The sequence below is a fragment of the Etheostoma spectabile genome, chromosome 4 (genome assembly GCF_008692095.1).
Source record: "Etheostoma spectabile isolate EspeVRDwgs_2016 chromosome 4, UIUC_Espe_1.0, whole genome shotgun sequence".
In the NCBI taxonomy this organism is placed as follows: domain Eukaryota; kingdom Metazoa; phylum Chordata; class Actinopteri; order Perciformes; family Percidae; genus Etheostoma; species Etheostoma spectabile.
This window is the reverse complement of record NC_045736.1, coordinates 10,208,153-10,219,980: the sequence shown is the minus strand read 5'-3', so window position 1 is coordinate 10,219,980 and position 11,828 is coordinate 10,208,153. Positions and strand designations below refer to the sequence as shown.

Sequence of the window (11,828 nt, the reverse complement as noted above, 5' to 3'; positions counted from 1 at the left end):
GACTCAACCTTGATGACTCGACTTGGACTCGAACACTGGGGACTCGACACTCGACGCTGACCCAACAGTGACTCGACTACAACACTGGCTCTTACATTCTTGGGCCAGTGATTTATTCTGGCAACCTTTGTCTAATAATCATACTGAACAATTAAAAACAATCTTGTCCATAGTCATAGCGCCATTTAGTATCTCCAAAAAAGGAAGTGGATATGAGCAGTTTTTTGGGTGGGTAATGTTAGGGTAATCTTAGCTACACAACACCATCTACCCACTAGGTTCAGCTTTTAAATGTGAGCAGAGTCATGAGAATATTGGCTGCCCACAGATCCTGATGGTGCTGAACTGACAGAAGAAAGATCCCACAGGTCTAATAAATACATTCAGAATGATGAAACTATCTGCAATGCCTTGATGTGCTGACAGTGACACATGCAAAACAAAAATCCAATGCACGATGCAGACAAGTCACTGATAGGCAATGGAAACGGAGGAAAGATAGGGACTGAACTAGACTGTCATCACAGGAATTACATGTAGAAAATCTACGTTATTTTATCCCATTCAATTTCAAATTTGATCCAGCCCCCAAAGCCTCAAGCAACCATTTTTCTTTGTAGGCTTTATTGGTATAATCTTATTGTTAAACAATAAGTCAATTAGTCTGCCAATTCTTTTCTTGATTAATCAATCAGGAAATTACGAAAAATGCCCATCGTTATTTCCCAGAATCCATGTTACGGGATCTTAAATGTTTGTTTTGTCCAATCAGTGGTCCCAAACCAAACGATAATCAGTTTACCATCACAGAAGACTATAAACACGGCTAATATTTACATTTTGGTGTCTGGAGCCAGTACATTTTTGCCATTTGTGCTAAAACAAATTGTCTCTCTTTCGGTTGGAACGCAGGCACCATAAAAATCTTAAGTGTAAAGCTTGCAAGTCAGGCGGCGTGTCACAGAACGAGCTGTGGTTGTCCAAGTCACTGGAGCTGTGGACCTGTGATGGGTGTGTCATCTGAGTTGCGTGGTAGAGGAGAAATGCTCTACCTCTTCCCGCTGAGGCTTTCCCCCCTGTCTCCCCCCCCCCCACCCCACCCCACCCCCCCTTCGTCCCATGATGTTAGTATCACTGAGGTCTGCCCTGCAGCCTGCCTGCATGTGAGGAGGATTTTGTCACTTTCTATCAATTGGTTCCAACCCCCCACCACACACACACACACATATACACACACATGTATTTACACACCTCCCCCATTTGCAGACACAGTTACATAACGGCACGAGGATTTCTGGGCTAAGAGAGGTTTACTCCCCCTCTTGTGCTGTTACCTTTTTCTCTCCCTTACTTATTCCATCCGTCCTCACACTCACACACACACATACACTTTCTTCTGACTAGCCATTTGCTTAACACGCACCTTCGGTGTCTTTCACACACACACACACACACACACACACACACACACACATACACATAGAGCTGTGTAATTTGCTGGGATCCTGATCCCCTCTCATATATTAGTTTTTTTCTGCCACATGATTCTGACTGAAGGGAATATGCGTTAGATGCTGGTAGTCTTGATTAGGACACGACTGCCCCCTGTTGTCTTAGCAGAGAAAAACTTGTCTGGGGCACTGCAGAGCAATTAATTTCTCATCACATCCAACCTTCCAATTCCCATTTGCTGTAACAGGTTTTGTGCAAGAAGCAGCTGTTATATTCACCTTTCTATGTTGTATATTAACTATTTTACTTGTCAAAGCCTCTTGACGAAAAAAATGAGAAGGATAACTTAGGCACCCTCAAACACACACACACACACACACACACACACACACACACAGCATCAGTTGTGTATGTCTCCACCATAAAAACTTTAAATTGGCTGCCCTCTGCTGTCTGGTCAATGTAACCACACTTCTCTTTACAGTGTCCCCCCCCCCCCTTCCTGAAGAAGCCTCTAATCATTTCATTCCACTTAAACAGAAAATTAGATAGGGACTGGGCATACATAGGTAATGGTGTATGAGTTGTATTGATCTGCACTGTATTGATGGCCACCTTTGACAAGAAAAAGGAACAACGGGGTGAATGATGGCAAAGAGGCCCTGGCATTTAATAGCTCGCTAGATTACAAATCAATGGCTCTTCTGAGGTAGAAAATGCCGCACCATTTAATGGCATTACAGCAGGAGGGGAACAGATGGCCAAGAAGACAAAGAAAGGTAAGTGGAAGGTTAACGAGGTTTGCTGGGTCCACAGAAAAGTATATAATGTGAAGTTGTAAAAAATGTTCTTATCTTCACAGTGTATTTTTCTGGCAGTTTATATTAATAAATAAACCAAGGTACTGGCTGGAAATGATAGTGTTCAGCTAACAGGTGTTAAGGGACAATTAAGCAATATTCCACCTTATCTCTATCCAATTGGGTTGGAGATATGGTGTGAAAAGGCCTCCAGTTCTTTCCGTTGTTCTGTGTCTCTAGGATTCCGCCAGCCGCAGCACACCAGGACACCAGTGACGTCATTTCCTGTTGCTGGAATTCGATGGTTGAGATGATGGCAGAGACAGATACATTTACGGGATGGACATACTCCCATTATTTTCAGAAGTTTTTTAACGCTGCATTGAAGCGAGGTGCTGTCCTGTCACTCTTCCCCTGGTCAGAGCCAGAACCAGAGACGGTACGAACAGCATCGGACCAAGCAACTGGCAGATATGTCGGGAAATTAATGTTCAGGCTTGCTACACGTGACATCATTACATTTTATCAGCGGTGGAAAGTAACTATGCTGTACACAAATACATAAAGTATTTTCATCTTCCCCTACTTTATACCTCTACTCCACCACTGCACTGAAAACCGTTAAACTGGTCTGGAATAGAGCTGGGCAATATTTCGATATTATATCGATACCGTGATATGAGAATAGATTTCAACTTAGATTTTGGATATCGTAATATCATAATATGGCATAAGTTACAGTAAAGTGATGTAATTTTCTGAACTTGCCAGACTGTTGTATTATTTGCCTTTACCCACTTAGTCATTATGTCCATATTACTATATCAACATTATTTATCAAAAATCTCATTGTGTAAATATTTTGTGAAAGCACCGTTATTCTACACTACAATAGAGTTGCGGTATCGATAGTATCGAGGTATAGTGATATATATATATATATATATATATATATATAGTTTTTTTGTGATATTTGATTTTCTCCATATCGCCCAGCCCTAGTCTAGACTTAACACCAATAAAACAAGGATCTTGTAACAGAGTTTGCATTTCCCTTTTCATTCAAAGTTTACGTTATTTTTGCACCCCCTCAATATCAAAAGATACAGAGAATTTAGCTTTTATCCAAACAAAACCTCACATCTCAAACCTAATCTTCTTTTTGTGTGAACAAACGGCCAACAACAACAAATGCAATGTTTAGTATCACATTTCTCATTCATGACAAGAAAAGCTGTGATTACACAATGCTTTCCGGGGGTTGATAAATAATCCATAAAATCCTAATGAGGTCCACGCTCTTCCCAGGAGTGACTATAAACAGCCACCCCACTAAAGTAATAGGAGTCATCCACAATAGCCCTTTATGACTCAATATCTGTGTTCACCATCGGACTGCACCTCTATATCAAAGAGGTCCGCTATTATTTGCATGGCATTCATTATAGCACATGCATGGGCAGAAATGCCTGAATAAACACACAAACAATCCTCCATCTGGTCAGCCAACAGCCCATTATCATGGGAGCACAATCACTGGCAACCACTGCTGGATTAGACTTCAGTCGAATTTGAGTGAATAATAATAATAATGTGCTTAAAATAGTCCTCAAAAAATGCATTTTTTACTCCTGAATGAGTAGCCTTTGCTAAAAACTGCAGTGGTCCGTGTGTTTTAGGCAATTTATATAAAAAAAAAAAAAAGTCTATAGTATATATATATATATATATATATGGCCCGTTTTTTTGTGGAAACCAATGGGCTTGGGTGCTGAGAGCTACAGGTTGTGAAAGGCAGAAAATACTGGGATGGACTTTTGTTGAAAATAGAAAAAAATATATATTTTTATTTTTCAGCTGGCAATATATATCTATATATACAGTATATATATATACACACACTGTATATTGCCAGCATTATCCTTAATAATCTGAACCTGTCTGCTCAGCTCTGGTGGAGAAATAGCAGTATATAGACAATAGCAAACCAAACAACAAACCCATGTACTACACTGTTTAAATTAGAGTGAAAGGAAGTGCACGGGAACTTGCACACTCCTACTATGCTATCAATTTATTCCTTGAAACTAGATAGATTCCTAGATAGTTCTGTATAGATTTCAAATAGAAATTCACCTACACCTATGTAGCGGCAAAGACCAAAACACAAAGATTAATTGAGATCAAAAGCAGTTTGCTGCTGTCATGAGGTTATTAGGTTGTGCTGTTGTTGTGATTATGGGTGTTGTTGTCGCTGCGCTCCCATGCTGTGTCATTGTCTTCTGGATTGTATTTGCTTACAAGGAAACAGAACATCCTGACAGTGACACGGATTATACCTCAGCCACATCGGCCTCTCTGCTTATGTACCGAAACATTGGGGACAAATTGGTTTGCAGTTATTAACATCAAATGTCTGTGTGTTATTAGATCCAAGCCCATCTGCTACAATAGTTACTGTTGACACATTCATAAAACTAAACCACAAGTACTGTACATACACACACACATTCTCTTACACAAACTTAGAACCTGTTCGGCGATCACAGCTTGGCTGGAAACCACAGGAGTTCTAATAAGTGACCAGCCAAATTCACACCAAATAGTTCAGACATATGGAGGTCTGCTCACTCATGGAAAACTGCATTTATTTTGGGCTGCTATAGAGAGCAAGCAAAGGATTGCAGCAGCTTACAATCTTATCTTAAAGCTGCTCTAACCAATATTTGTAAATTTAAAAATGGATCAAATCATCCAATGTGAAACCTACATAGTATTTGTCAAGGCAACATAACCTTTTTGCATCTTCCAGCAGGTTGTTTTGAGTTTACAGCGCCCAACTTTACTGTTTTGGTTGACTCCCATCACTCTGATAAACCCACTGCATGCCAACTTCCCACAACCAAACGTCACACAAAAAAAGTTTGTAGCATTTAGCAGCCAAAGAGCTAGCTATTTCCCGCAGAAGTAAGAGGAGACCAAACAGAGCATAAGGGAAAGTGAATAATGAACTCACACTCATCAGGTGGACCCACTTAAAATGAATGTTAATGTTGCTCTAAGAAACTGTTTGCTTAGACTCACTACACACACACACTACAGTTTAGAAAGTTATTAATTTATAACATCCAAATGCACATTGTCCCTGTCAAAAAAAAAATGACAAGGTGGTGTTTACAGCTTGCTGTGCTGCATCCAAGTTGCCAAAAAATAATAAGAATGTTTGAAATATGAGGGTTTTTGAATGATTTGGTAGTTTTAAAACCTTCCTTGCCAAGTGCAACATGAGAAATGCTGATCCCATCTGCAGCCCATCCCACTGAGCCCGACTGATCTGATGGAGATATATCTCTTTACACCACTGCAAGGTCAAGGGCAGAGAGTGCACTTCACAGCCAGACAAGAATCTTCCTTCCTACTGCAACCCAACCCATCATCATCAACCACATTGGCTGGCTGAGCCGAAAGAGCTCACACCTCCCTCCGGATCGATGGAAACAGGATCACGGGTCTAAGCCAAGGGGGAAGAATTTAGATATTGCTCTGCTACTGCCAGCTGAAATAAGCACAAGACTCAATGGGCATTGTAGACACTGCAGTTATTAGATGGCAGGAAAATGCCAACAATGGCACAATTGCATTGACACATTCACAGTCTTATTCTAAACACTCCATATATCAAACGATGGCATCAAAGGATACTGCTTTATCATTATGCACTAGAACTGCGAAGATTAGTCAAATTAAATCGTTCAGCCGGTCGCTAATAGTTTTTTAAGATAAAATGCCAAATATGTGGTTTCAGCTGATCAAATGTCAAGGTTTGGGCGCACTGGTTTTGACACATGCCTTTGGCGTGGGAGATCCAGGTTCGATTCCCACTGCAATACATCAACCAATGTGTCCCTGAGCAAGACACTTAACCCCTAGTTGATCCAGAGGTGTGCGACCTCTGATATTTAGAGCAATTATAAGTCGCTTTGGATAAAAAGCGTCAGCTAAATGACATGAAACACAAAGACCTTCAGGGAGTGTCACGTGGTCAGAGATGTATAGTAATGAAGTAGAACTACTGAAAGGCTGTATCTGTACTCTGCTGGAGTATTATTTGACTCGAATATCTCACATTTACTAACAATGCGTACAGCGAAAGACGGTGCAAAACATTTCAGACCGCACTGCCAACCTGTATACATTTTAACATCAATGTACGCTGTAACGTGTTTTCACTCTGTTCATGTGCGCTGCAAGAGTTATGTTTCTGTTTATTGAATGCGTTATTCAATGCAAATATAACCGAGAATGTAGTTTAATCTCAGTAATGATGGTATATTAGGTTATTGCTGCTGCTCTCGTTCCACTGTACTGTCGTTGCGCAGATAACGGAGATCTGATTGAGTCTAGACTTTACGGCACCGTAGTTAAGTGAAAGTAGGTTAAGTTGTAATTTACTGCCCCTACCAACGGCAGCATGTAATACCTTCTATTTACAGAAGGCATTTACATGTATGTCTGATTGTTCCTGTGTTAACTGTTATCCCATAGTAGTAGCTAGAAAAAAGGAGGAGCTAGGATATGTTCATGTTGGGAGTTGTATTTTTGGATGTTGTTTAAAAAGAAATTGTTAATCACACAAAAATATGACACCTTCCAGTTTTGGGAAGTTGTGATTTCACTAATGCCTTTAGCATTTTAATAAAAAAAACAATTAGCAAGGACAGTAATAAAATATTGATAGTGAAACTAATTGTTGTTAGTTGCAGCTAAAAACAGTAATCAGAAATGTCTTATAGTCAAGCTAACTATAAAAGCCTCACACCCATGATGTACAAATCTGATGTTCAGCCATGGTTTGTCTTTATGTTTTATTACAATGATCTCAAGACACAAAGAACAGGAAGCAGGAAAAATAGCACACCATCCCTGCAAGCAATTAACTTCATATTGCTTGAGCTGAAGGGTTTGCACCTCAGTGCAAGACCAATTGTGAAACAACTCTGGTGAAAATGTACTATGTTACTATGGCAACGAGCAAAGTGGATGGATGCAGTCTCCACAAGTCTGCAGCTCAGCAAGAGCATAGCCTACTGTATGTGAGAGGAAGTCCCTCAATAAAGCTTTCCCCCATCGCTTAAGGGGAACATAAGGAGATGGTGAGGTGTGTTCCTACTCTCCCACACAGCCATCTTTTACGTCCAGGGGAATGATTTATATATGCCGGGGTATTCAAGTGGAGAAATGCTGAAGAGACATTTCTATGTCAATTCACCTGCACTGGAGGAGATGGTGGCATGTTTTGAACCTCCAAGGCTTTCTGTAGCAATGAAGTAAAGCGCTGGACTGGTAATTAAAAGCCCTTACTTCCATCTCACAGGCTGATTTAATAGTGGACATCTGTCAACACTGCTGAACCTTGGCGCAGCAGCAAAGATGTCAAGTCAAGGGGATGACATCTAAAATATCCAATGAGAAGGTCAAGTATTCCATCTAGTGTAAGAACTGAAGGTAGTCATATAACTCGAGAAAAGACATATTGTGACTACATGTAACTGTTGGCATATTTTATAATGTGTATTATTGTTGTTAATACAATGTTGGTCAGAGTGAATAAAGGATTCGACTGGATGTCTACCTCTCCGTAGGGTAGGAGACATCAGACCATAGCACAGAAACCAAGGAGGAGCAACTCTAGAGCTGAAATAAAGGCCTTTATGGGAACCTAGGGAGCCTGGCCAATTATTCTGAAATGTCATAAATGTGGCAGCCTTCATATGTCAAATGCAGTGTGAAATGTATTGATTAATTTGCAGATAAATCTTTACTTGCACATGACCGTCCCTGAATAATGCATGTTTTCTAAAATCATTGGCAATCGTAACAGCTTTGATTCCTGGCCCGATGGTAATTTTTGCCACCATTTCTGCACTGCTGCATTCAATTCAGACAATGACTGACAGGCGTTGACTATTTCACTCAGGTTAGTTGGTAACACAGTGTTGCACAACAATGGCTCCGGTTCTCAGGGTTAGGGTTCCTCAAAGGGGTACATGGAGGAAATTACCATAACCTAACTGTACGAGATTAAGGTTTGACCAGCGATGTTTTTATTCACCATGGATCAAATTCCTATTTATGGTGAGCACAGGAATTGGCCTGTATGCACTAACTGGGATACAAATCAATTATCAAAAAACAGCCAGATAACACACTCTGCAAGCTATCACCTAATAAAATATTTTGCCAGTACAATAAAACCAAAACCAAGCTACAAGGTTGAAACGTACTTGACATTGACATCTTTTCTTTTTTCATCCCCAGGGAAGCCAGTTGTTTTTTTAAGCTAGATGTTTCAGGTGGCATGTCAATGCATATGTAGGCTGGAGGGTGAAGTATTGACCAGCTGAACTTAAGATCGTAATAAACCCTTTAAATCAGGCCACATAAAGTTAGGTCTGTCAGATGGAGAGATGAAGAGCCTCTGGCTAGTGTCTGACAACAGAGGGGTTTACTAAGGAAATTAACTGATGCCCTTCAGAGTGACCACTGATGACAGTGATGGAAAATGAACACATTTAAAAGCATGCAACAGTGGGAGCAAACATATAAAAATAACAGACCATTGGAAGCAAAAATAGCCCCATTTTTTGACAACATAGACATGAACATAAATGCAACTTTCAATAATTTGTGCAATGCAACTGTAGCATTGCATATATTTTATTGGGGGGGGCTCTGTGTCCTTTGCAGAGCCTCTGTTATATTGGCCAGACCGTGCCTTATGTTGCCATTACAAATTCAAGTCACACACGCATCGATCCATAGACAACGTGTAACCGACCAGGAGTCAAGCATCAGGACCGCTAGCATATAATAGCCTGACGTTACAGCTAAGTAACAGGGTGACTGAACCCTGGTTTAAGTGTCTCCCTACCTTTCAGCACTACCACCACCTCGGTACCGGCAGCATCCTTCACCTCCGCATCACTGCTGGTCGGGGGGTCGTCTCCCTCAAACAGTTGGTTCACCTCCCCCTGGATGTCTGAGGGGCGCCGGTCGCCGTCGCTCTTGGAGACGATGAACCTCTGGCTCATGGTTGTCGCCAATGAGACAAGCGACGGGTCTTCTTGCCACGGTGCGGGTTAACGGACAAAGGCAGCGGGAAATGATTTCGCTTTAACCGTTATTGTAGTCCACCTTCACCGTCTAGCAAGTTTACCTCCGACTACTACTAGCTACTGACCGGAGAGGACATTCGCTCTTTGTCGTGTAATTAGATGTGTAGGTTCATGCCGACTGGACATCTCATCAACCGGTGTCTGTTGGTTCTTGCTGCACCTGGGTCCTAGAGCCGGAATAGTCTTCGTTTGTAGCGGCGTTTAAAGTAAAATGTTAACACTCATTTGTTTTACAAATCATGCTTTCTCACAGCCCACTTAACTTGAAAAATGCCTTGTGCTAAGTATTTGTATTTAGTGTTATTTTTTAGATATTTTAAATCATAGCAAGCAATGCAGCCCTCTGTATTCGAGTTGAGTTGGCGTTGCTAGGCAACCACGGTAAAGATCAACTGTCAGTCAACTAGCAGCCGTTGATTCTCTACTGGACAGTTAAAGTAGGCTAGCTGAAAGAAAAAGTATACAAAATTTTTTTTTTTTTTTTAAGTGGTTGCTGTTAGGGCTGGATTTTCAGGTTAAGTTATATATAAAAAAAAAAAAGCAGGGAAAATCAAAAAAAAAAAAAAAACCTCTAAAGTGGAGGGGTTCAGCTTTTGATTGAATATTTTATCTTTAAGAGCCAATTAGCGTTCAGGGCATTAATAGAAACCAATCTTTGGTTCAGCAGGTGCTAGCCTACCCTGGAAACACAGACAGTTTTTGACCACACATAGGCAGTAATAAACAGGGGGGATGGTGGGTTAACACCCCCCCCCAATAATCAAAACCAGCCAGTGTAACCCACCCCAAAAACATCTTGTATCTTCCTTCACGTAAATTAAGACAACTGCACCATAACTTGATGCAGAAAAGGCACACATTTCAATTTTGCTCAAAAGTGGAGACCTCAACCCTATCCCCAATGTTGAACCCAATGTTATGCCCTTGTACACACACACACACACACACACACACACACACACACACACACACACACACACACACACACACAGAGTGCAGACTGCAATAACACTGTCTGCACGACGCTCGGCCTTGCATTTATCCCTACTCATTTCCTGGTTCTCCTTCTCCATAAACACAATTGTCCTCTAGAATTCCTCTAGAATCGGTACTCGCTCCAAAGCTCTAACAAACACCCCCCACGCACACACATGCCAGTACTGGTATTTCCTAAAGGGATCAACGCACACATCAATGCCCAAGTATAAACTTCAGGACACTTATGGCTCCACACAACCATATATCTCGCTTAAATCCTGACTCAGGGTGTGCAGTGCAGATGTGTGATTTCTGTCTGCATTGCAAAAAACTTTTAGACTTCAGTGGTTTGTTGTCATTTCTTTATTAAAAAAGAAAAGATGAAAATAAAAAGAACAAGGAAAATCTATTTATTATTAAGTACACCTTGTTTAGTCATTCATTATTAGTGATGATGATTTTGAATTGTCTAAAAGAGAGAATATATTGTCTTTGCAGTAGAAAGCGCTGCAGATTACCACAAAAAAACTGAATTACAAAAAGGTTGTTTTGTGGCATTTGAGAGTCTTTACCGTTAACAGTAGCCGATTCCCTTTAAACAATTTATACACCTTGAGTAGGGTAGCACCATTTAACAAAAATATAATTATGTGAGTGAATATTTATTAGGCTATAGCAGTGCCCTAGCTCAGGGATCTTCAATGTTTTTGAAGGCAAGGACCCCTTAACTGAAAAAGGAACTGTGCAGGGACCCCTTACTATATATGTTATGTAAAATTAAGTTCAAAAATCAACAAGAATTTGGAGACCCCCTGTTGACTGGAGACTCTGAGGAAGATCTCTGAAGATCACTAGCACATTCACCAGAGAGTGGCCCACTGTTGCTGAGCCCACTCATAGACAGCCTTGTGGAATGTTTGAGCACTCTCTGACATACACTTGAAGGGGACTTCATACTTGTTGCGCAGTCTTTGAAAAATCAAGGGTAATAATTCCGGATTATCAATGTCGACATCGTCCAGACAGTTTTCAAAATCTGTAAAGGGAGCAAAAACAAAAATTGAAATATGTGTATTGTATTGCTGTGTATTGTATGGGATGAAATTAAGGTGAAGTGAGAAGTATAAACATTGTATCTACAGGATATTCCGGTGCCACCCATCCGTTGGATGTCCCTCGCCTTTTTTTGTGTTAGCATTCTAAACTCTGGTTGATTTGGGAAACATCCTCCGAGCTAGAAACAACAATCTAATTATATCATATTTTAATTCCAGAGCTCACCTCCCTAAGTGCATGTTCAACCTAAAAGTTCCTTCCCAAGACTATTTTGCAGAGGTACCGTCGCTTAGCACCGCCCAAGACAACTGTGATTGGTTTAAAGAAATGCCAATAAATCAGAGCACGTTTTTCTACTATCCCAGAA

At 40.7% G+C, this 11,828-nt stretch overlaps 2 protein-coding genes across 7 annotated transcripts in view; both read right to left on the bottom strand.

Moving 5' to 3' along the window:
* Window positions 1-9,794, bottom strand: part of slc12a5a (solute carrier family 12 member 5a) — a 171,749-nt gene extending 161,955 nt beyond the window's left edge. For 2 of the 4 annotated variants that reach the window (XM_032514134.1, XM_032514137.1), the window contains exon 1: window positions 9,184-9,793. In XM_032514134.1, the coding sequence (XP_032370025.1) occupies window positions 9,184-9,343 (160 nt within the window). In that variant the 5' untranslated portion in view covers window positions 9,344-9,793. Of the gene's footprint in view, window positions 1-9,183 lie in introns of all 4 variants that reach the window. The other 2 variants (XM_032514135.1, XM_032514136.1) reach the window with 2 other exon arrangements.
* Window positions 9,795-10,656: 862 nt separating this feature from the next.
* LOC116688083 (uncharacterized) overlaps window positions 10,657-11,828 on the bottom strand; it is a gene marked incomplete at its 5' end in the record, with an annotated part of 17,268 nt that continues 16,096 nt past the window's right edge. Inside the window, 2 exon segments of one of the 3 annotated variants that reach the window (XM_032513884.1) lie at window positions 10,657-11,088; window positions 11,257-11,441. In XM_032513884.1, the coding sequence (XP_032369775.1) occupies window positions 11,266-11,441 (176 nt within the window). 3 annotated transcript variants of the gene reach the window in all.